This window comes from Lonchura striata, chromosome 4 (genome assembly GCF_046129695.1).
Source record: "Lonchura striata isolate bLonStr1 chromosome 4, bLonStr1.mat, whole genome shotgun sequence".
NCBI lineage: Eukaryota > Metazoa > Chordata > Aves > Passeriformes > Estrildidae > Lonchura > Lonchura striata.
In genome coordinates, this window is record NC_134606.1 from 18,568,347 (window position 1) to 18,593,035 (window position 24,689).

General features: G+C 44.9%; 1 protein-coding gene and 1 long non-coding RNA gene across 2 annotated transcripts; one reads left to right on the plus strand and one right to left on the minus strand.

Moving 5' to 3' along the window:
• Nucleotides 1-861: 861 nt before the first annotated feature.
• Nucleotides 862-24,319, plus strand: LOC110484015 (uncharacterized). The gene is made up of 2 exons (XR_004148167.2): nt 862-3,660; nt 23,941-24,319. It is a non-coding gene; the product is annotated as an uncharacterized LOC110484015 (long non-coding RNA).
• LOC144246100 (uncharacterized) lies at nt 10,768-14,927 on the minus strand. The gene is made up of 4 exons (XM_077782539.1): nt 14,836-14,927; nt 13,977-14,248; nt 13,766-13,890; nt 10,768-11,427 (listed from the first exon to the last, which is right to left on the minus strand). Exons 1-4 carry the CDS (start codon nt 14,925-14,927, stop codon nt 10,789-10,791), a joined length of 1,128 nt encoding a protein of 375 aa, XP_077638665.1. The 3' UTR covers nt 10,768-10,788.
• Nucleotides 24,320-24,689: the final 370 nt, after the last annotated feature.

Below are 24,689 nucleotides of genomic sequence, written 5' to 3' on the forward strand. Positions count from 1 at the left end.
TAATATTTTTTGGAAGAACTGCAAATATGAGTAAGTTGAAATTCAACCCAACGTGAATATTTTGTATAGATGTACAAAAAAAGCAGAAAATGGGTCAGCTTTTTTTCGTGACCTAGCTGCCTCAGCAATTTTTTGAGACTTAGCATTTTTCAATATTTTGAGTTGCTATTTCCCTTATTTTCTGAAACAATGGATCCTCCTTTCTGCCCTTGGCATGTCAAAAAAGCAACTGTAAGCCTTCTAAGAGTTACTGGTGCTATGTAGAGGAGATTGGGGCACAGTGAAAGGAGATGAGAAAGAACTTGAGATACTGCTGGGTAGAGTGTTCCTCCTGTAGCCCTGGACGAACACTTGGAAGTGGAGTGGTGGATATGAAGAGGAGACAGCGTTCAGTTAAGTGGGAGCATGAGGAAAATAGGACATAAATCCATTGGCATATATAGCCTTTGTAGGCTCTGCAGCTGGCAGAGCAATTTGGGATACCTTTTGACCTCTTTTCTGTTTCTTCCTCAGCAGATTGGAAGTAAACCTTACTAAAGAAATTTCCTAGGCAAGACAAAGCTTGTAATAAGAAGAGCATCTGAGGAGGAATTGTATAGCTGTCCTTAGCTTTAGCTACCTTAAGAGGCCAAACATCACAGAATCATTTGTTCTGTGATGTTCTCATGCTAAAAACTGTCTTTCAGGCCCCAGGTCACAGAGAAAGATGCCTTCTATCAGCTTCTTTCCATAATTCAGAAGGGTGAGTATCAGCAACGCCAGTCAAGGTGGGGCAGGAAGGTGTTCCCTTTGCTTCAGAAATTCCTGTAGTGGGAGTTCTCAGCAACCCACACCTGGCTGGCTCAGGCGCAGTCTAGGAATGTATTCTTCCACTCTGAATGAAAAGAAACTACTATGGATATTAACCAGAAGTATTTGCTCCCTTATCTATTCTATATGAATTTTCAGGTGCCAGTGATTGTGGCAGGCCAGCTCTAGACCCGTAACTCCTCAGATGTACAGATATGAGGGACGTTCATACAAGAACTGTAACTTGTGCCATTTCTGGCTGAACAGTACCAGTAGGAGTCCTCTGAAGCCTGGAAAGCAGCTAATCTTAGTATCTTCACAGTCTGCTTCTGTCTTCCTCTGTTCTTACAGATACCCTGTGAGTGGCTGTTAAGGGCTTGCTGGATGTTCGATATAATGAAGAATTTCTTATGGCTCAGTCCACAATCCCATGTCCCACCTTGTCCATGTCTCTCGGGGTTCTGAAGGTCAGGGTGACCCTGAGGTCATAAAGAGTCTTTGCTTCCCTAGCCCCACACAGCCAAAGAAGGAGCCTAGAATGCATTGATGTTAAGTGTTAAAGTGTTCTGCTGGTAGTACAGAAATGCATAACCACAAAACCAGTTTCATTCCTAAGAGACATTTAGGACTGCCTTGCTTAGGAACATTGCTCTTAGGGCAAATATCTACAACAGCTATGAGGCTTCAACCACTTAATTCTTTCAGGATTCAGCAATTTTGCAGTTACGTCTCTTCTGCAGTTTTTGAGATAAATCGAGGAAAAAAATTGTAGTTCCTACTTACAGTATAGCATTCTTCACTTCATCCTGAAATAGATCCCAAGCAGGGCCTATCTGAAAATAACTTTTGGAATTACCCAGACTGTGTAGCCTCCTTTGTGTATGAAACACTTATGAAATTGTACCTCTACATACAAGAGGTATGATAATATTTATGTCTGCTTTGCTAATTTTACCTGGATGGACATAGGAGTCATACCCTCTGTTCTCTAGTATTAGTTAATGTGTTGACTATCCTGAAACTTCTCTTTCTGAAACACAGCAGGGACATCCCTTAAAATCATCTGCATATTCCAAGTGCATATTCTTCATGGACAACTTCTTATGAATATTTCTGTGTTGAAGGCTAGCTGTTATGTTGAAAGTTTTCATCATTCTAATGGCTTTACCATCCTGAATCATTGTGGAAAACATCACAGTGATACTTCATATACAGTAAGGAATACATACACTTTTATTTGCAGATTCTGGATATCTGGGGAAATACCATGTTTAGTACAATGTTGCTGTGTATTTGCTGTTGTAGAAAGTGACAGGGAGTTTCTGAAGAGGAATTATGCACAGGAAAGGATATCCTTGCCTCAAAAAAAGTGAAAGCATAATACCACAAGTCTTCTCTGAATGTTAGGCACCTGTCTAGTGTTTTTCCACTATGTTTGCATTGCATTGATCATAAGAGTCATCAAGAATCTTTGCCAGGATTATGTTAATTCTAATTGAACCCCAAATTGGAAGTATTTCCATTGTTTCTTCATAGATACGCTGTCTCAATAGCAGTTGTATCACAAAATTACAGACTATGCACTGGAAATGACACTTGGAGATCATCTAATCCCATTCCCTGCTCAAAGCAGGGCTAACTGGAGTCAGATCAAGATGCTAAGGATTATTTGGTGTGAAGGTATCTCAGGATTATGTGCTGTCTTGTAGCTAGTTCCTTAAGCTTAGGTAAGTCAGTACATAAGATCATCATCTCTGGGAGCACTGCAGAATCAGTACCTCTACTTGTCTGAAGTGTAGGTGGAACTATAATTATGTGTGTTGGTGCAAAACTGTTAGAATATACCAGGGACTATGGTATTGACTGGATTTAACATGCCTGCCCTGGAGAAAAAAATCCTTACAGTGGTTCAAGGATTCACCTTTGTCCCTTTTCTGTGCATTACTTAGATGACATAATAAACAAGTGCTAGAGTAAGTCTCTATTCTCTCTTGAGGCACCAACACTGGGATCTGCATGCCAGTGACTGGATTCCTTCTGTCTTACCAGGAGGCTCTCTTCAGCCTGCAGTATTTTTAAGGAAGTGGAAGGTCCTGGTGAAGTCTGTCTTTACCTGAGCAGGGCCTGTTCAATGAACATTCTCATTGAAAGCAAAGAAAATCTAGAGAGCTCTATTTGCTTTTCCCACCGCAGATGAAGGAATGGGCTCCTAATGAAAGTATGGATGGAACAGGCTTTCAAAGAGGTGTTTGAAGAGGGGAGGTGAGGAGCTATTTCTGGGTGAACTGGTCAGCCATACTCTCTTTTGAAGCCTCACTGACAGAAGGGCTTTGGCAGTGGGAAGGCAACCATGCAGTGGGGCATGAATGGTGGTCACATCTCTTCCACCCAGCAAAGCAAGAGCCACAGTCATGTTTGTGCAAACTCACCAGCAAAGGAATGGGGGCTGCTCAGCCCAGCCCAGTCCACAACAAGAAGAGAATCATCCCTCCAGTACAAATCAAACAGTCCACACCATATTGCTCTTCAGCCTAGTCAGTATTTCTAGTTCTCTAGAGGAGGGCTACTAGCATTTGGAAAGTCTCTACAACACACAAGGTCTTTCCAAACACTCCTTTCTCATTTCTGTTGGGCTGGAAATCATTTCAGATGTGCCAGCTGGTACTCAGCCCCTGGGCTGATTCCAGCACTTGTGCCTGGTTTTATGTCAAAGTGGGCTGGCTGAGCCTGTGGGACATTACAGTGTGGCCTGATGCAGGTGGTGCTTGGACAGGTGCTGCCTGACTTCTGCAAGGAGGCGGAAAGCAACAGTGTCAGAACTGAGTGGTGGCAAAGCAGTGATTTCCAGTTCCTTCTGATGTTTGTTTTTTGGTGAGTGAGTGACATGTTTAGGAATGTTTTTAATGCTTGTGGTAGTAGCAAGAAGTAGTACACTAGTTGCTTTGCATGTTTCTTTTGTCTTGAATTTTAGTATGTCTGCTGCTAAAGATATAGTACCCCTGCTTTCCAGAAGAACCCCCAAAACAGGGTCTAGTCAGCTTGATAATTACCTACTCCCAAGTGTCTAGATGTAGAGTGAAACTTCTCATTTGGCATTTTCTGGACTGCTTATTTTCCAGTGAAACAAATTTTCTTTTGATATAAAATATGTGATTCAGTCTCTAGAGAACCCTGTCTTTGCATTCTTCTTGTGCATTATTCTTATTACTAAACAAAAAAATTGAAACAAAACCCCCAAAACAGAGCAGAAACCTAAGTTCACAGCTGAAGAATGTAGACTTTCTTCCAAGGGAAAAGTTTAAATTATATTCAGTTCTGTTAAGTAACCAAGAAAATACTTTTAGAGAACAGTGCGGCTTTCCCCCCTCAAATGTACTGTATATAACTACCATAATTAATTATGCAGTTATTCACAATGAGGAATAAGTATGTTTCATTCAACTTACTTTGCAAAAAGAAAAAAAGAGGGTACTCAATCTGTCAAGTGCAATGTAAATAAGAATTGAGGATTGTTTCTGAACACTGAAAATGGGGCAGAGATGGGAAGTTGTGGGATAAGGATTGTCTCATGTACAGTGATGGCAACAGTGAAAGAAAGAATAAATGGTTTATGTGCAGTCATCATTGGAGCTTTCATTTAGAGCCTAGTTTATATCCAAAGCTCTTGCCAAACATTTGCTTTTGCCAGTTTTAGGTTATTTATCAGATTGGATTGACAAAATAAGCTTTGGGCCCATGATGCAAGTCAGTTGTCTAAATCTGGTTTTGCATAGGGAACAGGGTGGGTTTTCCCAGCCTAATAAGCCAAAACTTGGTCTGTCAAAGGTGTCTGCCATGAGGGACTAGAGAATTAATGAAGTCTGCCTTTTGTCTGTGGAGGTTGTTTTTGAGAGCAGTACTACTCTGTGGCCATTAAAAACGGGCTGGCATTCTTTCAGTGTCTTTCTTCAGCAGAGTTGCCTCTTTGACAGCTGTCTGCTATGACTCCTTTTCTAGCAGCTTCCACAGGACCAGCTGCTCTCAGGGGGTCCTCCCAGCACAACAGGATTGAAGCTCATGGAGCTAAATGTTGTGCATTCTCTCAGGAGAGAGGAATCCTGAGCTATTGGGAGTTATATTTCTCTGGGTGGGTCTTCATGCACAGAGAGTTGTGCATAAATTCACAAGCCCAGGCAGAGTTGGCACCTGTTCCCTCAGGTGTAAGTACTGCCCTTTCTTATACTACTCAGTGTTTTATAGGCTGAAGAATTGAAGTACTCTTAGGTGGTGTTACTTGTCCCTTGAGAATGAGGAATTATTGAGGTGAGCTTAGATACAGGACTCCCAAAACATCTGCTCTTGGGGAAACCAGCTTGCACTGCAGGCAGTTTTGGGCACTGTCTGTAGTCGTCATCTCTGTGCACTGTCCCAAGTGACACCTTAGCTGTCAGCTCTTTGCTTCCTCTGATGTGTGGTGCATGTATGCCAAGTGGCTGTGTGCCTGTAAGGAACTCTCAGCAGGCTTGGGATGCTCAGAGAGCTCTCAGGACCTGTCTTCAGTGGGTTTTCCTTGCAGATACTTCTGGACACTGACTATTTCTTTTACCTCAGTCCCTAGATAACTGGGATGCTAGAAATCACATGCTTCAGCTGAAAAATCTCTTGGCCCTTTTTGTGACCTCCAGGAATGTAATCTAGAAATGCTGGATCCCAGCCTTACACTGTAATTGTGAGGTTGTGAAAGCATTTGCACCAAGGCACTGTTGTGCATTATTATTTTTTTTTTTATATAGAGTTTGGACTTGAGTGATTTCTGAAACATTTGACATCCCCTTAGGGCAAAACTCATCATGAAATATATGTCTGGAATGGGGCTAAGCAAACCTTTTGTGATTATACATGTGCATGTACTTTATGAAATTTCATGTACAACCTATCATTTGGTTTACCAGCAGGTCTAGATCTAGTGCAAATGATTTCTTTCCCTGTCTGATACAGAAATTATATATTTATATTATATATTTAAATGCAGCCATAATTGCTTCTCTGATTTATCCTGAGTTGAAGGAGCCTCAGTGGGGCTGGGATGCTGTTCCCTCTCTGTGGCTCTCGCTTGCTCCGTCACAGGGATTGTCTACGCCGGCTAGCTTATCCCCTTCAGGTGACCGGAGGGAGCCACGAGTGTGGCTGCCCCCAGCTCCTGTCTCAGAGCGCTGGGTGGCAGTGATTGCCTCGGCGTGGGTGACGAAGGCACGGCAAAGCCACGATGATCCAAAGCAAAGGAATAGGGAGCGGACACCTGTATGAGGTCTGCAGAGCTTTTATTCTCCCAAACCGGGACAGTGACAGATGTCCAACAACCTGGGGTTTGACAGGGGGTTATAAAGGGTGTGGGCGTGAGGGGGATGAACACAGAACAGCCAACAGGAAAGGATTACATCACTGCAGGGGGCCAATGAGGAGAATTTAGGGAGGGGAAAGGCTTCCAGGGACCAATACTGACAAGAACAGGGATGATTGACATTGAACTTTCTAGAAGAAAATGGGGGTGGTTTCAGGGATTGACAGGTAAAGAGGGCAGTACCACCTGGACTGACAGGGATATTTCTAGATACTGAGGGAGATTGACAACCCTGTGGCAGGAAAACTTTTGTGGCCAGCAGATAGGGAAAGACCATTCTAGGGAGGAATAGGGGACACATGGAACATACCAACATAACCTATCTAACAATTAATTTCTAACTTAATCACCAAAACCCTTATAAACCCTTGTGAAACTACCACGCCACCACATCTCCCCCTTTTTTATTTTTTAAATTTGAGGGGACGCTGGAGGTAGGTTTAAACTTCTGTTCCCGCCTGCCGGTCTCCTTCCCACCATTCTTCTTCTGTGGAGACTGCGGCGGCGACTACAATTTTTGGAGTTTTAGTTCTAGTCGAGGTCGTGGTGGAGGTGATGACGCGTTTAAGGATTCCAAATGATAGGGAGACTAAGAAAATTATTATAATAAGGTAGGCAATGTCCTTGATAATGGAAATCATCCACCCTGATAAATTCCAGTTTTTAAACATGTCTCTAAACCAGTCTTCATTTTCTTGTTGTACTGTCCCAATTAAGCTCTTCATCTCCTTGATGGATGCGTGGACGCTTTGGCTCTTAGATGACAAATTAAAGCAGCACAACCCCTCAAAATCTTGGCACCCATGCCCATGAGCCAGCAGCAGAAAATCAATGGCTGCCCGATTTTGCAGGGTAGCCTTCCGGGTTATTTCTTCGTCTTCTAGGAGGTTACTTAAGGCTGTCGATGTCAAATTTGCCTGCTTTGTAACCCAACACTCTAAATTGCCCAATTCACTCAATGCTTTGGCTGCTGCCACCCACGGTAAAAACACGGAGACAGCAATCCTTTTAGATTTGGCCCAATGATAAATCTCGGCGTCACAATGTTCGTCGAATTGGCTTGCACTCCGTTTTGAAATTTTAGTTACCCTTTTGGCATGCCGAATTGGAATTTGGGTCATGTTGGGAGAAGCCAGGGAAAGACGCCCCAGAGTGCAGGGACCTCCGAGGAGACGAGAGGGGATTCCAGGATATGCCCTATCTCCGCAGATTAGGAACATTCCCTTTTCCAATTTTCGTGCATATGAGTCATCAGTTGAAGGAGCCCCCATCTTAATAACAAACTGGCACCATTGTTTTGCTTGAAATTCGATCTTATGTTGTTTTACATCTTCATATAAGTCCCTACGAGAGCTGGGCTCATATTCAAAGTGTATGCAGTACATTGCTTTTGCAGAACCCAATAGTTCAAATTCTTGAGGCTCCGCATACTCTTCCGTATAGGGAAGATCGTACACCCACTTTCTCCAGAGTTGTAAGGGATTGGTAATGGGCGTTTTGGCAGTATTGACGACTCCCCAATACCTAAAGATTTCAACCCATTTATTCGGAGGGTTTTTATTGTTAATCTGATTTTGGATGGTGCGCAGCGAGGTGGGATACTCCTCTAACTTAAATGGAATCCCCACCAGGCAGGTGGACATGGGATTCTCTGCTGCGGACGAAGAGAGACAAATATGATCTTGTTTGAGGGCATGGGCTAAGGTTACCCATACATTCTTCCGGGGTTGTGGAACGACCCACGCGTCCGAGGACTGGAATCGAGTCAGAGGGTAGAGCCAGAGAAAGACCAAAAGTCCGAAGGGTAACATAATTGTTGCCTGAGGGGAGAGAAGAGAAACATAACACATTAATGCATAAGAAAATAATTTCGCCTGCTGACCATCTGGGAAGGCTGAAAAAAGGTTAGGGAACTCTTTCCCCCTTGCGGCGCCTTCGGTTGGATGCAACACTATCATCGGTGGGGTCTTCCATCGTGTTGGGGGAATCACTCTGTATCTGTTTTTCTTGTTGTGTTGATGTGTATGGTTTGACCCATTTTTTGGGGACCCATTTGACACCTGAGGGCGTGGACACGCAGGCGTATCCACGTCCCCATGTGACCAGTTGGAACGGACCCTGGATTTTTCCAGAGTCTGGATCCCTTACCAGCACCGGAGGCCGTTCTTCTGGCTTCAGGTGATCACTTCTCCCAAAATGTCTCAGGATTGGTGGATCTGGCCTGTCGAAGGAACAATTGAGGAAATTGATGGTAAAGAGGGCCTTGCAGAGCCTAAGTTGTGGTGATAGCATCTTGGTATCTCCCCGCTGGCGCTGGAGGACTTTCTTCAAAGTTTGATGTGTTCTCTCTACCACAGCTTGGCCGGTGGGGGAGTATGCAATCCCTGTCCGATGTTGAATTCCCCACTCTTGTAAAAACTCACTGAACGCCTTAGAAGTATAAGTAGGGCCGTTGTCGGTCTTAATGGTATTAGGGACCCCCAAGACTGCAAATGCCTGCATAAGATGGTTCTTGGCATACGCAGTTTTCTGTCCTCTGTGGGCTGAGGCGAAGACTGCACCAGAGAAAGTGTCCACTGACACATGTACATGCTGGTACTTTCCAAACTCTTTTACATGTGTTATGTCAGTCTGCCACACTTCACAACTGCGGAGTCCCCTAGGGTTCACTCCGGAAACCACCGTTGGAAGTGAGGACTCCTGGCAGTTGGGGCAATCGGCCACAATTGCTCTGGCCTGGTCTCGCCGCAGGTGGAATTGGCGGACCAGACCCGGAGCATTTTGGTGGAACAACTGATGGCTCAGCTTGGCCTGTTCGACGATGTTGGGCCGACCAGCCAGCTGTAAAGGGGCGGCCAGAGCATCCGCCTTGCGATTGCCCTCAGCAATGAAGCCAGGGAGGTCGGTGTGCGATCTCACGTGCATCACGAAAAAGGGTTGCTCTCGGTGGGAAACCAGGTAAATTAATTTCGAGAGCAAGCCGAAGATCACAGGGTTTGAGATTTCCTTGAGCACTGCATGCTCAGCCCTGGACACCACACCTGCAACATATGCCGAATCAGTAACAATGTTGATGGGTTCTGGGAATTTTTCGAAGGCCCTGACGACTGCGTCCAACTCAGCAACTTGTGGAGAGCCCTCCACAACCTTAACATCGGCTTCCCACTGCTGAGTTTGAGGGTCTTTCCAAGTCATTACTGACTTGTGCGATCCTCCGGACGCGTCTGTGAAAATTGTCAGTCCCTCTAGGGGCTTTTCGCTTTGAATGCTTTTTGGAATTAGGTCGAATTGTGTTTCAAATAATTTGTGTCCTGGATGATTAATTAGAATTTGTCCGGTGTAACTGTCCAGAGCGAATTGTAAACATTCATTGGTATGAAGCAAATGCTCAAGGGTTTCCTTAGTTAATTTCCCCGTCGATGTTTTAATGGGAAGGTGTATGCACGTAAAATCACACCCCGCTAACACTCTCAGGCGAGCCCTGGCCCGCATAATCAGCTGAGCCATCAGCTCCTGCGGAGTTGTAATGCTCTTGGACATTTGGTGACCAAGGAACACCCACTCTATTATCAAGAGAGGGTCCCGTTGGTCTTTGTCCCATTGAAAAATGAGCCCGTGAAGGTGTGGCAGTTTTCCTAGAACAATAAATCTGAATGTGAGGTCTTCACGACAGCGATGGGCTTGTCTGCCCACTATGGTGGACTGAACTTTCTCTAATGCGGTCCTGGCCTCCTGGGTCAGCGCCCTCGGGGAATCTAGGTCTTCCCTCCCCTTCAATAAGTTGAAGAGAGGGGACAGGTCCCCCGTGGTGAGCCCCAGCCAGGGCCTGATCCAGTTCAAGGACCCACAGAGCTGGTGGAGGTCACGTAAGGTGTTTGGGTTATCACTAATGATAATTTTTTGAGGTGTTATGGTTCTCTTACTGATTTCTAGGCCCAGATATTTCCAAGGCGGCAGCCGTTGTACCTTTTCTTTTTGAAGCTCAAATCCGGCCACCGACAAGGCTGTGATAGTGTCCTCCAGTGCTTCTGCAAGTACGTTGTCACTGCGGGCACAAACAAGGACATCATCCATGTAGTGGTATATGATACAATTTTCCCACTTGGCGCGCACCGAGGACAGAACTTTGGCGACATACCACTGGCAGATGGTAGGGCTGTTCTTCATCCCTTGCGGGAGAACTCGCCAGTGGTAGCGCTTCATGGGAGCTTCTCGGTTGATGGAAGGCACCGAGAAAGCAAAACGTGGCGCGTCAGCTGGGTGTAAGGGAATATGGAAGAAACAATCTTTTATGTCTAAAATTGCCAATTTCCAATTTTGGGGGAGCATAGATGGGGATGGCATCCCTGGCTGGAGAGACCCCATGTCCTCGATGACATTATTGATTCTTCTCAGATCGTGAAGGAGGCGCCACTTGTCTTTCCCCGGCTTCTTGATAACGAAGACTGGAGAATTCCAAGGGCTATTAGTCTCGACAATGTGGCCTTTGGCCAGTTCCTCCTCCACGATGTGATTGAGCGCCTTTAATTTTTTCTTACTCAGCGGCCACTGCTCTACCCAGACAGGTGAATCTGTTAGCTAATTAAGTTTCTGGGTGAGGCGCTCCTCAGTGGCCGCTCCTAAAAATCCTGAGGGGCCGGCAGTTCCAATTTGGCCCCCCACTGGGACATGGCATCTCTCCCCCAGAGAGTAAACTTAGAATTTAACACGAATGGGCGTACAGAGGCTAATTGCCCATTCGGCCCCTTAATTTGTACTATGCTCTTTGACTGCCTTGCTAATTGCGTGCCCCCTACGCCTAGGACTGCGCTATCCACGTCCTGCAACTCCCATTGTGACGGCCACTTGTGTGGTGGAATGACCGTCACATCTGCTCCCGTGTCCATCATCCCCTGAAGTTGGATGGAATGCCCCTCGTTCTTAAGGCCACACCATACGAGGGGCTTCTCCTCTCCCAGAATTTCAGTGTAAAAAATTGAGAGGTCTAGGTCATCGCACAAAAACTGAGGCACTGGAATGGCCTGTGCAATGACCTGTCCCTCCGGCAGGAAGAGGGGGGGGTGGACACAGCGCGCCATGAGGTAGAAAGTCTTAGGATCCGATGTAAGGATTGCTGGAGGAATTTCCACCTCAAGCGGGGTGTGTTTGGTGTCCCCAATGACAAGGTACTTGCAGTTTAGAAGATCCTTGGCCCTCTGAGTCTCACAGTTGGTAATGCGGGGTAGAAGCTCTGGCGATGCAACGATGTAGTGCCAATCCTGATTGGAGAGATATACAGATTTCGTTATTTTAAGCAGGTAAGGTTCTACAGTACTGTCTGTATAAACTTGGCTGCTGATACTTGGAATGATGGAATGGATTGCAGCCCTAGCAGTGATGTCCTGATTACCGTGACCTGCCCCATTTGTGTCCTCACGCGGGGTAGGTCCGCGCTCCCCCTTTAGTTTTTTTGATGCTGTTTGTCAGATTTCCCCTCCCCTGTGTTCCCCCGTTGAGGCGGTGCCCTTCCAATGAAGGGACATTGAGCTATAAAATGTCCTTCCTGTTGACAATGGAAGCATCTACGCGGCTTTGGTGGTGTAGGTTCTGGAGGTAATGCCGTCGAAGCTACTACTTTGTCTCGCGATTTTTTTGCTAGATCTTCTGCGAATAAAATGGCTTTTCGTGTGCACTCCTCAATCAGTTGTTCTAGCGCTGGCGGAGGCGATGCTGGAAGTGCCAAGATGACTCGTCGGCACGCCTCATTTGCATTGGTAGTAACAATCTCTCGGATTAGTTGATCCTGTGCTTCTTGACCTTCCACCCTTTTTTCTACAACTTCTTTTACTCGGTCCACAAAATCAGTAAAGGGCTCTGTAACAGATTGCTTAAGAGAAATGTAAGAAATAGCAGGTTCCTTGGATGGCATGCTGAGAAAGGCCCGCTCAGCAGCATCTTTGGAGAGATCTAATACTGGCCTCGGGATCCCTGCTGCTTGTTTCTGTGCTTGGCTCCAATCACCCTCACCAACAAGGTGGTCTAAGGTAATAGGATTTTGTTCTATGTCGGTTGCATACTCGGGGCTCTGCAAAATTTCTGGAAGGAGGTCACCTGCTAATCTTTTCCAGGTTCTTTCCCACATTTTATATTCAGAGGATGGGAGCAGGCAACTGAATAAACGCTTTAAATCTGCAGGGACCATGATATTTGAATTGAACGTTGCCTTTAAAATGCTCCGGAAAAATTCACTTTTGGATCCAAATTCTCGCTTAGTTTTGCAGAGATCCTTGATGCAATCGTACGAGAGGGGCTCCCATCTTGGGTGTTGCCCTCTTCCATTATACGTGACTGGGGCCAGGAACGGAAACTCGTTGTTATCATCAGCTTTCTGCCTTTTAGGCCCATCACTCCCAGCCCCCACGTTATCGTGGGAACCGGAAGTGAGGGCGTGGGAAACAGGAAGCTGGAGGGCAGGGTCCTGGAGGGCGGAGCCCTGACTCGAGGTGACGTGGCTCGAGGGTGGTACTGATGGTGTTCTGGGAAAAGGGGTGGGCGTAGATGACGTGGCCTCAAGGGGTGGTGCTGAGGGTGGAGCAGCATGAGAAATTGTGGGAGGGGCCTGACTGGCCGCCGCAAAGGAAGAGGAGGGGTCCGGAATAGGAAGGGAGGGGTAGGAAGGAAGGGGTAAAAATGGATTCTGGGGAGGAGAAGCACCCGCCACGAGGCGACAGCCATTTTGTGATGTTAGAGAGGGCGTTTCTACAGCGCCATTTTGTGGTGCTTCTCCAAAGGGACTAACATAGGGAGTAGGAGAGTCGAGGAAAGGATTTGGGGGAACAAAAACTCTTGGCAAACATTTAGGACTCGCAACTCGGTAAGAGGGACTAGGAGAAAGGGCAGGGACAGGATCTCCGACAGTGTGGCCAGCACTGCCAGAGCAAGGGTACCGGAGGGACCTGGGGGAGCCAGGGAGAAGGCGGCAGCTCTGTGGCTGCTGCAAACATTCTGCTCCCTGCGCCTGTTGCTGGCGGTCAGCTCCCCCCTGTATCTCCAGTCTAGGGGAAGCGGGAATCGGAGAATGCGGTAGGGAAACAGACCTAGGGAGAACTGGGGACTTTGCAGATGGATTTTTCACCGCACTGTTATCCTTAACGACATCCCAAATGAACACAAACAGCTTCATATACCCATTTTTGACTGAAGGGTCACCCCTCCTGGTGCCCTCAGTCAATAGTAAACCAACATTTCTCCAAAATTCCCGATCTCTAACGCTCTCAACAGAAACAGTGGGAAAACGAAAGAAAATCCATCTGACAAATTTTTTAACTAAATTTTTTGAAACACTTCTAATTCCCTCCCTCAACGAACATCCCTCCCTCAGGAGTCCCGCAACCTGGACATAAATCTCCCTTTGTTGTGTGGACAGCCTAACACCCATTCTGCCCACACAACTTAAAATTCCACCCACCTACTGCAGGAAATGTAAAACGTAAAAAATAGAAAGGGTCTAGAACGCCAGCGGCGGCAGTCTGCTCACGCTGTGCACAACGTGTCCCCTAACCTCGGGAGCGCAGCTGCCAACCTAAGGAGCCCCCCCCCGGTACCAAGGAGACTCACCAAAAACCGCCGACGCCTAGAAAGAAAGCTGCAGTAGGGGTCCTTGGATCCGGAGGCGTCCTCCCTGGTGCTGGAAGGATTGTGCTTCCTTCCCCTGGGAGCACCACCGGACAAAAATCGGCGTGCTCACACAGGGGCGATGGTGCTGCCAAACTGTAAAATCCCTGGGCCGATGCCCAAAGGCAACAGTCTTTTCGTGAGGCTAGCTCACGTGGAGTCCGACGTTCCTCGACGGTGTCCACGCTCTGGAAAAGCCGCACGTTGGCGCGCCACCTGTGGCTCTCGCTTGCTCCGTCACAGGGATTGTCTACGCCGGCTAGCTTATCCCCTTCAGGTGACCGGAGGGAGCCACGAGTGTGGCTGCCCCCAGCTCCTGTCTCAGAGCGCTGGGTGGCAGTGATTGCCTCGGCGTGGGTGACGAAGGCACGGCAAAGCCACGATGATCCAAAGCAAAGGAATAGGGAGCGGACACCTGTATGAGGTCTGCAGAGCTTTTATTCTCCCAAACCGGGACAGTGACAGATGTCCAACAACCTGGGGTTTGACAGGGGGTTATAAAGGGTGTGGGCGTGAGGGGGATGAACACAGAACAGCCAACAGGAAAGGATTACATCACTGCAGGGGGCCAATGAGGAGAATTTAGGGAGGGGAAAGGCTTCCAGGGACCAATACTGACAAGAACAGGGATGATTGACATTGAACTTTCTAGAAGAAAATGGGGGTGGTTTCAGGGATTGACAGGTAAAGAGGGCAGTACCACCTGGACTGACAGGGATATTTCTAGATACTGAGGGAGATTGACAACCCTGTGGCAGGAAAACTTTTGTGGCCAGCAGATAGGGAAAGACCATTCTAGGGAGGAATAGGGGACACATGGAACATACCAACATAACCTATCTAACAATTAATTTCTAACTTAATCACCAAAACCCTTATAAACCCTTGTGAAACTACCACGCCACCACACCTCTCCTCTTTTACAGTCTATTCCCTGCTGTGGCCAGTTTATTGTTAGAGTTTCCTGGGTAACTAGGGTCATAGCTCCTCAAAACAGGGGATTGCACCTGTACTTCTTGAAGACAATGTTGAGCTCTGCTTGCTGAAGAAGATGGTTCATCATTCTCTGTTCTGGTGTGACAATAACTCCTTTCTGAGCTTTCATGCCTGGGCCTAGATAGATATACTGATAGCCCTGTTTCTGCTTAGAATCTACGAGACTCAGAAGTCCTTTGAGCAGGAGGCTTGTGTTCCTTGCAGGAAATATAGTTGCATGCTGACTATCTGCCTAAGCAGACTGGCACGTGCTGCTGCTTGCTGGGGTCACGTGGAGAGAGGCTGGCTGTAAGATCTCATGGGAGTCAGCTTGCAGGTATATTGGGTTACCTGGTGGGAAGCTTGCTGCCAGGGGATTTGATGGTCTTCCCCTTGGCTGCAGCATTTCTCTAGGTACATCTGACTGAACCTGCAACCAGCCTGGGAGGTCATGGAGCAGAGGGATGCTACAATACTGCCCTTGAAGAACATGATGAGAGTGAGGCATGTGGTAAAAAAGAGAAATCCACCAAGTCTTCCTCCTAGACTAGTGTAAAAGGCCTCATCAAGTCACCCAAACGTTATGCTTTCCCTTTAGACATCAGCCTGTTCCTCAAAGGAATAGACCCACTTCAGAAGGATGGATTCACTGCATACAGAGAAGAAAAATATACGGTAAACAGGCCTTTAGGGAACCCAACTTGCTATCTAACTATTTATTAAACAAATGCTTATTTTAAAAATCCTTAAGATGGCATGGTAACCTTTTAGGATGAACTTACTGAGCTGCAGTATATATGGCTGCTTTGTGACAGGGGTTACGCAGGTTGCTATTCTATAGCATTAATTTACCTTGGCCCACTTCAGAACGAAAGAAGGCATGTTTGTTTAATTTTTCAAGGTTAACAAACCAGTGTTAGTGAATAGACTGCCCTAGTATTTCTTTTGAAAGTAATACATTTTTCTCTTTCTTTGTTGTTTCTATTTCTGCCATGATAAATAATTGGCCTCAGGCTCCATTTCAGTAGAGCCCTTCTGTGCTTAGGACTCTCAGTAGCACTTCTGCATGTGTTTAAATTTAGAACTGATAACCTGAGAATTTACTGAATTGTGGCCTCGGTGGTAATGCTTTTAATTGCAGGGTAAATCCAGTCTTCCCAATGGCCAGTAGATGGGGCAAGTAGGCCTTCTTATAGTTATAGTCAATTTTTTTTTGTTGTTGTTGTTTTGGGTTTTTTTTAATTTTTTTTTAATGCAAGGTTAAAATGTAGCTGTCGTTGGCTCTTAGTTCAGCCAGTCTAGTTTGAAGGCTCTTTACCTTTGTACTGTAAGGGTAAATTACGAACTTTGACGTAACTGCACTATTTTCTTTACAAACATGTGTCGTAAACAATCGTTCTGTTCCTTGAAATTCTGAGATTTAAAATTATGTTCCTTTCTTTACACAAGGATGAAAACAAATCTTTTGAAAGTTTTGTTGTGCAAAGATATGGAAATGTGTGTTCCCTCCCCAAAGTCAGCCAATCGTTAGGTGTTTACAACACTCATGGGGATGCAAAGAATCCAAGATTTGGTCCCTGGTAGTCTTCCACAGGCCTGTAGAGTGTACCAATGGCAAGATCACCTCACTTGCCTTTGGGTAATCAGTTTTCTCCTACTAAAGCTGTTGTCACTTTCACACATTTATTGGTGCACCAGACTTGTACGGACTACATGAGTGGTCATGGTTGCTGGCCACATTTGCTCTCTGCCCACACTCCTTGCTTCCTGATAACACTTTTTGTTATGTACTTATTAAAGAGAGGGGGATCCTCAAGTCAGTCACTGAATACTGCCCGTTAAAAGGAGTAAGAGCTTTTTCTTGAACACATAGGTACATGTAGGGATAGAGAGTCCTCAGTTTCCCTTTAGCCACAATCACATTTCTGTTTGCTGTTCATCACATCAGCTCCTTAAGTGCACTCTGCTTTGTCCCCACTTCTTGGAGCTCAGCTTGGTAGTGGGAGTCCTGGAGCAGGCTGTGTTCTTACAGGTAGTGTGATGCAGGTTCAAGAACTGTTTTCTGCATTACACTGAGGCAAACAACTCCTCAGGTGCAAAGCCCAGGGACAGTGGGGATCTTCTGCTTGTCACATAGACCAGATATGGTTTGCCTATTTGAGAGTGTATCTTGCCCTTATGGAAGCAGCTCCTACTATTCAGCCTTGAATAAAAGGTAGTGATATTTCTATTCTGGTTTTTTCTTAGAGTAGGGCAAGCTGCCTGAGATACTTCAGTGGCTGGGGCTGGTGAAGAAACCTGTATCTATACTAAACTGGCCAGGCAAATACAGCATGTTAAAATAAAAAAAAAAAAAGTTTGGCTAAAGATTAAAAAACCAAACAAGCAGTCAGCAACCTCCAGCTTTTTCTCCTCAAACTTTTGAAAGCTGAAATGGAGGAATAGATGTGAGCCCACCCTCTCAGATATATAGGGAGACCCTCAGCTGCTGGGTTTTAGTTTAGCACAGGGGTGTCTGTGTGCCACCATCTGTCATTATCTGTTTGTGATATCCAAAACTTCTCTGAGTGGGATGGAGCACAGAGGAATTCCTGTCTGGATTGGCATAACTTTCTCCTCTTCTCGAGGCTGTTACGTGGTTAAACCTAAGGTGGCTAATACTGAATGCAGAGTGGGGGTACAAGGCTTAAGCTGGTGTAAACTGAGAGCAGCTCTTTTGCAGACAATGAAAGTAACCAAACTCTACAGACATCTAAAGCAGTAAGAGTCTGGCTTACCTTCTCCAAAAGTATATTATACAGGCATTACCTTATCTATGCCATATTTTGGAGGAGCAATGTGTGTTGTCTATTTCAAAGGTTGCTCCAACTTCCCTCTCTTTTGCAGCTTCAGGATGCCCTCAGACCTCATCTCTAACAGTGCCTCCCCTATGTGGTGAGCAGATGATTCAGACGGGACTTTTTGCAGCCAAATTCCTACAGCCTGCAGCAGTCCTGCTTTCTGTACTTTCCATTCAGTCCTCTGACAGTCTTACAGCAAAAATTCCTTTGGCTCCTGCCATATCTACTTTTGCCTTAGAATATTTTTATTGGCTTATTGTTTTGAATGAAATGTAAATTCCTCAGTGCTTTTCCAGCCAGTGTTTGCATTTTGTTCATTGTGTATGTCTTGACTGTCCAGAACCCTTTGACTTCCTTGTGATCTTCCTCTATTTATAATTTTCTTCATATCCTTCCCTGCTCCCAAAGAAATGTTCTCCTCATAAGATAAGCAGTGTTATGGACTCTCAATGCCTCTGCTTCCATCCTACTTCAGGCCTTCCCTGAAAAGCTGGTCATTTCTCTCTATATTCTCTGGTTTGTGATATGAAGAGAACTGCTTTAAAAGGAACATATTGCTCCTGGGGTAGGTATAAAACATGGCTCAGACGGCACAGACTCCTCAGGAACATGGGTTTTGACACAAATACCTCATGAGGCAGCTGGAAACACCTACAGCGTGCAGTATTTTAGAGTAAACCAACTGTTCAGTGACATGCTGGCCTCTGAGGAAAGCTGTGCATGCTGTTAGCCAGGTATCTCAGGAGGACTGAGAGCTCGCCTGCTATTTGGCTCCTTGCAGGCAGCAGCTGTTCCACAAGAAGGTGAAAAATGCAATAAATGACTACATTTACTTGAAGCAAATCAGAGCTCAAACAAAGGCAGTGGTCCAGCCAAGTATGTTTACTGCTCTGGGAATGCTTTTGTGCTGATGCAGCATCTTTAACCCAAAATCTCTGAACATTTTGAAAACATTAAGAAGGATAGGCTAATGCCTGTGTTTGCAGATGTACTTGAGGCAGGTTTTGGATGCTGCTGTCCATATAGCCTACACTGAGTTTGGTACTGCTGTGGCTGTTTGGCCAACTGTTTCCTTACCTGCAAAGATGGTTTCTGCAGCTGGTGCCAAGCTCATGCTGATGCAGTTAGGTTGGTAACAGGACCTGAGCAGGCCACTGTGTGGCTAGCTGAGGTAGGTACACATGAGTTGTGGTCACTTGAGTATAAAAATACATTTGTCTTATTTTTAGGAGGCAAGAAGATCTGTGACCTGGACTGAAGACAAAAGATCAGTCCCAAAGATACATTTCTCTTTTCTGCTGCTGCTTTTGAGGGGACACAAATGGGAAAAGTGAAATATTGTGTAGATCGTCACTAGTGAGAATAGGTTCAGGCTAGATTGTGCCATGCCCAACTGCTGAGTGAATGTTCAGATAATGTCTGATACACGAAAATGTCTGGTGACCCAGAAGGGAGAGAAGTAGTCTCTTCATGTGTGTGGATATTTTCCTCACAGACCAGTAGATACGTCTTTGGATGCTCCTTTGAGACACAGAGGTCACCTGTTAGTCTGCAAGAGCATACAGAAAAGGGATGTATCTTTAGCCAACAGGAGGGTGCTAATGCAAGGATTTAATGTTGTTTTTCTAGAAAAGAACATGCTGCCAAATAAATATCACCTCCTTCTGAGGATGTGCCAGAGGTTTGGCAATGAATTAAAAGCCAGAAGAACTGTACTGCCCTGAACTATTTCCAGCAGAGCTCTGGAGGCTGATAGCTCCAGAATGATTGGAGGATGGCTCTCCTTTGCCAGACTATCCCCAGACCTCCCTGGTGGTCTGGTAATCCTCTACTCATTTTTTCTTAACATACAAAAGGGGGCAATCTGAAAATTCTTGGAATAGACAACCAGTTCCTTCCAATTTCCACACATTTTACTGAGAAAAAAAGGGAACACATTTACTTGTTCCCTTCTTATTTGCTTAGCTCACTTCTGGTGGTTTTCTGCAGACATTTCCCCCAGATGACTTTGTTAGAACCACAGTGAAACTGAAGGCACTACCCATGTTCTACTCTGAGTCCCTTAACTACAAAATGTTTTCAGTCTGTGGAGAGGGTTTTTTCCTCTCTCTTTCATTCTCTCTGCTCCTTGGCTTCCCACAGTGACAGCCGTATCTGTTTGGTTTGAGAGAAACTTTGCATGTGCTATGAGTGGCTCCTTCTGTTAACAATATGTCCTCTGGAGCCTGTTGCTGCACAGTATAAATAAATTTCACTGTTTAGTACTTTCCCGTTTTGTTCCTCTGCTGCTGGCAGAGAGTTGACCTACTCTGTTTTGTTTTTCAAATTTATCTTTCTTTGCCCTTCTTATATGAGACAAAGTCACAAGATTAAATTAACAAGAATGCATTATTGATGCATACATTTTTGTTGTTGTTTTGTACTGCACTAAAAGTTCTGCATAAAATGGGAATTAAAATGCAGATTACATTCTGGAATAGTAGACAATTTAGTCTTTATCCCACTTCAGAAAGTCTAATGGTGTGTGTTCATTAGATACCGTGCACATATAAAAAACATTATTCAGTCAGCCTACCACATAAACTCAGTGCTTTTATAAATAGTCCTAATTTGGCCCATTCCATGCATGTATGCTGCTAGAATGACTAGGATGTTTAGCACACCAGACCTTGCTTTGCAGTGGTGAATGCAGGTACTGGAAGTTCTCCAATTGTAGTACTATGCATGCCCCTGCAGCCTCCTGTTCAGAATATGGTAAATATTTAGAGTGGCTGAGCGCAATTTGGGCTCTGTGCTGTTTTAACTAGATTGTTCTTGCCTGCTTTAAAGCTGGCTTAGGCATTTATCCACCACACCAGGATCACTGTGGATTACATGTACCCCTAATTGGGTATGATGAAGGCCACAGTCATGTTTTCCATGGTTCCAAGCCTGAAGCTTAGAGCGCTTGAGGTTGTTTTTACTGCGTGAATGTGACTGCATGTGGATTTTAATACGGAGAAAAACATACTGGGACCAGCTAATGAAGTCAGTAAAGTGGTTACATTTGCCTACTTTCTCGGAAATTATCATGGTTCCTGTCCTTCTTGGGATGAATAAAAGAAATCTATCAATCTAGACAATATAATTTTTTGTCTATTTTTGTATCTTATTATAGCATAAGTAGGTTTTGAATAATATAAATCAAGTGGTTTTTGTTTTCTCTTCCACTGACTTCTATGCGAGGAATGACATCACCATGCACAGGGCAAAAAAGGCAAAGAGAAACTAACCCATTACCATTTGCATTTTACAAACTAGATCTTAAAAAAAAATACTTGAAGGAGGGGAAATTTGTCACCTTAACATTGCAAATTATGTGAAACCAGTATGTCCTCCCACTACAGCATATGTTTGTGGTGGGTGGGTGGGGGAGATGCAGGGAAGAGGTGATGGTATAAAAATACCTTGTAAAAACAAATGTTTGGCTAGGGGAGAGAGTTTGTCACTTCAGCTAGACTAGAGGGGGAAACCAGACAGACAGGGGGTGGATGGGGGGCGTGGGGGGAGGAACTTATGTCACTTCAGCGAGGTAAATAACTTGACAGTGTCTCAGAAATAGCAGTCAACTGATTAGCTGGAAAAGATCAGATATTAAACAAGAAGGTAGCCTAGAAAGTTAAGGAGTAAAAGCTATTTAAATGAAAAACTAAGACCTTATAGGAGTTAAGCATGTGACAAATACCAAGCAGAAGAGTGACAGATAGAAACCCCAAGGTGAAGGGCACGGTCTTGCTAGCAGCTACTCTTCCTGCACTTTCAAGAACAGACAAGTAGGATTTTTCTCATTTATCCTTCTAATAGGCATGCTAAGACAAATACAGACCAGGGGCTCTATATGGTAACATAAATGCAGCTTTGTAGTGCACTGCTAGCATGGCTCTCTCCCTCCACATGCCATATGGAACAGTTTGTACACTCCACAGCACTCAGTACCATGCAAATGTGAGCAGACACCAACATGACCACCCACAGTGGCAACCAGGGTGGAAAAGGAGAGTTGCCTTGCCATGCTCGTGGGCAGTTTGTGTGCTGTGGTGGGAGACTGACATCCCCACATCGTGGGACCTGGAGGATGCGGGAGCGGCAGGAGGGAGGGTAGGAGGGACAACACTCAGTGCTCCTGTGCAGTTCCAGCTGGAAGTAGTAGCTGTCCTCAGACAGCTGTCTGTGATGTCTGTCCTCCTTCCTATCTGTGATAATTATAGTTTAAATTTGGTTTTAACTGACTTGCCTCAGCGGACAAGCAGGTGCCCAGCCCAAGGAAGAGTGGGTGAGTGTGTGAGAGAAAGAGATGTGAGGAGAGAGCAGGCTGGTGAGGTGCCCTTACATCTCCTCATCTGTTACCCACACAAATCCTGTTTTATGGACAGCTTCAGATGCTACTTTCCTTTCTATTTATTCCCTGTTGCTTTAATCAAGGGAAATTTAAAAGTTATTTGAATGGACATCTCTGTGAAGTGAAGGTGTTTTGCTAAATCAGACAAAGCCTGCTCACCTGCTCCCTCTCTTCTTTCACTAGGAATTGTGCCTTTCTCCTGCCTTGGTGGGTGACTTCTGGGGGTAGGTCAACCTCCTCCTCCCCCATGGTGTGGGACCTGCAGGGTATTTTAGCTGAGTAAGCAAGGCTCTGTTGCTGTGAAGGCTTGTGCCAACCAACTCTGTGCTGACAAACTGGCTGGTGGGGATTCCAAGTGACAGGCATGGGACTGCTGTAAGTGCAGGACAGGTTTTGAGGTTGGCATATGCTGTGGAAGGTCCTTGATTCTCAATTTGCAGTCAAGAACAGAAGATTCAGCTCTCTTCTCCTCCTCTGACCTAAAACATATTGCTGAGATCTGTTCTGCAGGGTGAAACTTTCCACTAGTAGGTGTTCACACAAATTTGGCTATATCTGCCTATCTTCATATGTTGGTATACAGTCATTTCATACTTATGTTCCTCTGAAAAACAATGTGTATTTTCCCCTTCAATGAATTTCAAAGAAAATATGCCAACAGAACATTGATAGAGAAATTTGCATACTTCGGTCAGGAAACTGAAACCTAGAATACCTTCTGAGCCCCCGTCTGTGCAGCTGCGTTGTTGCTTTGTCCTTCAGGGCTGACTTAGGGCTGCTGTGGGGATTACAAGTCTGAGTTCCCTGCCTTACATGCATGTAATATTAATGAAATATTTTGGTGGAAATCTAGCTTTTACATTTCAGATTTGTTTCATTGCACCAGTTGGTGGATTAAAACTGCCATCACAGCAGCTGCCTGAATATCATGTAGCACAACATGCCTTGATGCCTTGTCATATTTCAGTGTTTGCTCACAGCACGAACAGTCCCAAGCATTGTGTTGGTTTTTTACGAAGTCCAGAGTTAGTGAAATAGAGAGGATCTTTTTTCCTTCACTTTCTCACAGCCCCCAAATTCTCATGCCTTTCTGCTATCCCTTTCACTGATTTAGTGATCCACCCTTTACTGTGTAAGTGCTTGGGGGTGCTTGCACTGTAATAAGCAACGCAGTACAGAAAGCCTTTGCTGATGCTTCTGCATGTGGCTTCCTGAATATACTGAGGTCTCCCTGCATATGGTGAGCAGGTAACACCAGAATAAATGAAGAGTGGATAGTATAACAGTCAAAGCTACAAGGTTTACAATTAGTCAAGAACTTTTTTTGCTGGTGACCTTAGCACTAAACCCTGAAACTTTTCATGGAAATTTGGTACTTGGGATATAATTCTTTGGGGAGTTTCTTATGTGTAGAATGCAATTTCTGATGAAAAGGAGAAAAAGAGAAAAAGAGAAATAGGGTATTCAACAACTTTATCATTAGGTGATCACTGAGATGTATGAGACCAAGTTGTAAGTTCTCTAGATGAATAAGAAGAAACAGCAATATCAGTTAATCTTTCCAGTACTGTAGAGAAGTGTCTTAACTGTCGGGCTTTTGAGGAGGATGCGTGAATCTGATTTCTGTGGCTTCTTTGTGTGAAAACTCTGAGTCTTTATCCAGTTCTAAAATTCCTCTTTTTCTTTTTTGTTGGTACTAAAAATTTATGGTTTTGCAAAATGAAAACCTTGCTATCCAGCCAGATAGAATAATAAAAGTTAAGGATGTTTTGTGAATGTGAAGCAAAGAGGAAGAAAATGTGTTAATGTATTGGCTCTCTGTGAGAGGAAAGTCTGGGCTTCATTTAAAAGTCAAATGTAAATATATTTTTTTCTAACTTTAGCTTGTGACAGATCAAGATTTGACATATTCTCATTTTTTCTAGCAAGCTGCTAAGGATTCAGACCAACTTGATGGAAATATACCTTTGACAGATGACAGCAGGATTTCATGAGTGATTTCTATCTCAAGGCGACTGCCCCTTCTCTACAGCCAGCAAGTAGCAATAGCATTTTAAAAGAACGATGTCAGAGAGCAGCTTGGTTTTCTCAGTTGTCATCATTATTTGTTTCTCTCCTGGCCAAACCACCAGAAGCAGGTTAAGGATGACACAAGCCAGCAACAAATCATGGGGTGGAGGACAGAGCATGTGACAATGCCCTGGCTATGGTGCAAACATTTGAGCTACGTTTCGAAAGCCTGGATTTGTGTTCAGCAGAGTTCATGAGTGAAAAATAAAAGTCTCTGACGATAACAATCAACAACCTCAATCTCATTAGTGTCTACTCTTCAGAGAAGAGGCTGGAGTGGGTCCCATCAAGCTGTGATTTGGTTCAGTGCACTGGGGAAGGTTCCTAGAAGCATTACCCCAGCTTCTTTACTCTGTGCACTGAAGGGGAAAAAAACAACATTTGGCAATTTGTTGTCAATATTTGTATAACTCTTGATGCCACTAAAACGGCATATGTAGGCTTTAAACTAACAAAAACAAAGGCATGGCCAAGCTGGAGAGCTGGATTTGTTTCCATGCACAATTAGGTTTATTTGTTTAGGTCTCATTTTATTTGCTTTCAGATGACTCAGATAGGAGTATTGCAATCCTTTCAAAGTGAAGTAGTGTTCTGTGTATTTTGG

Excerpts from the sequence above, each read along its gene's own strand:
- LOC144246100 (XM_077782539.1), bottom strand. The coding sequence starts at position 14,927 with ATGAAAGCTCAGAAAGGAGTTATTGTCACACCAGAACAGAGAATGATG. Across the intron at positions 14,249-14,835 it reads CTCAACATTGTCTTCAAGAA|ACCTCATACAGGTGTCCGCT; the intron begins GTACAGGTGCAA and ends AAAGCTCTGCAG. Across the intron at positions 13,891-13,976 it reads CGAGGAACGTCGGACTCCAC|CACGCCGATTTTTGTCCGGT; the intron begins GTGAGCTAGCCT and ends CCCCTGTGTGAG.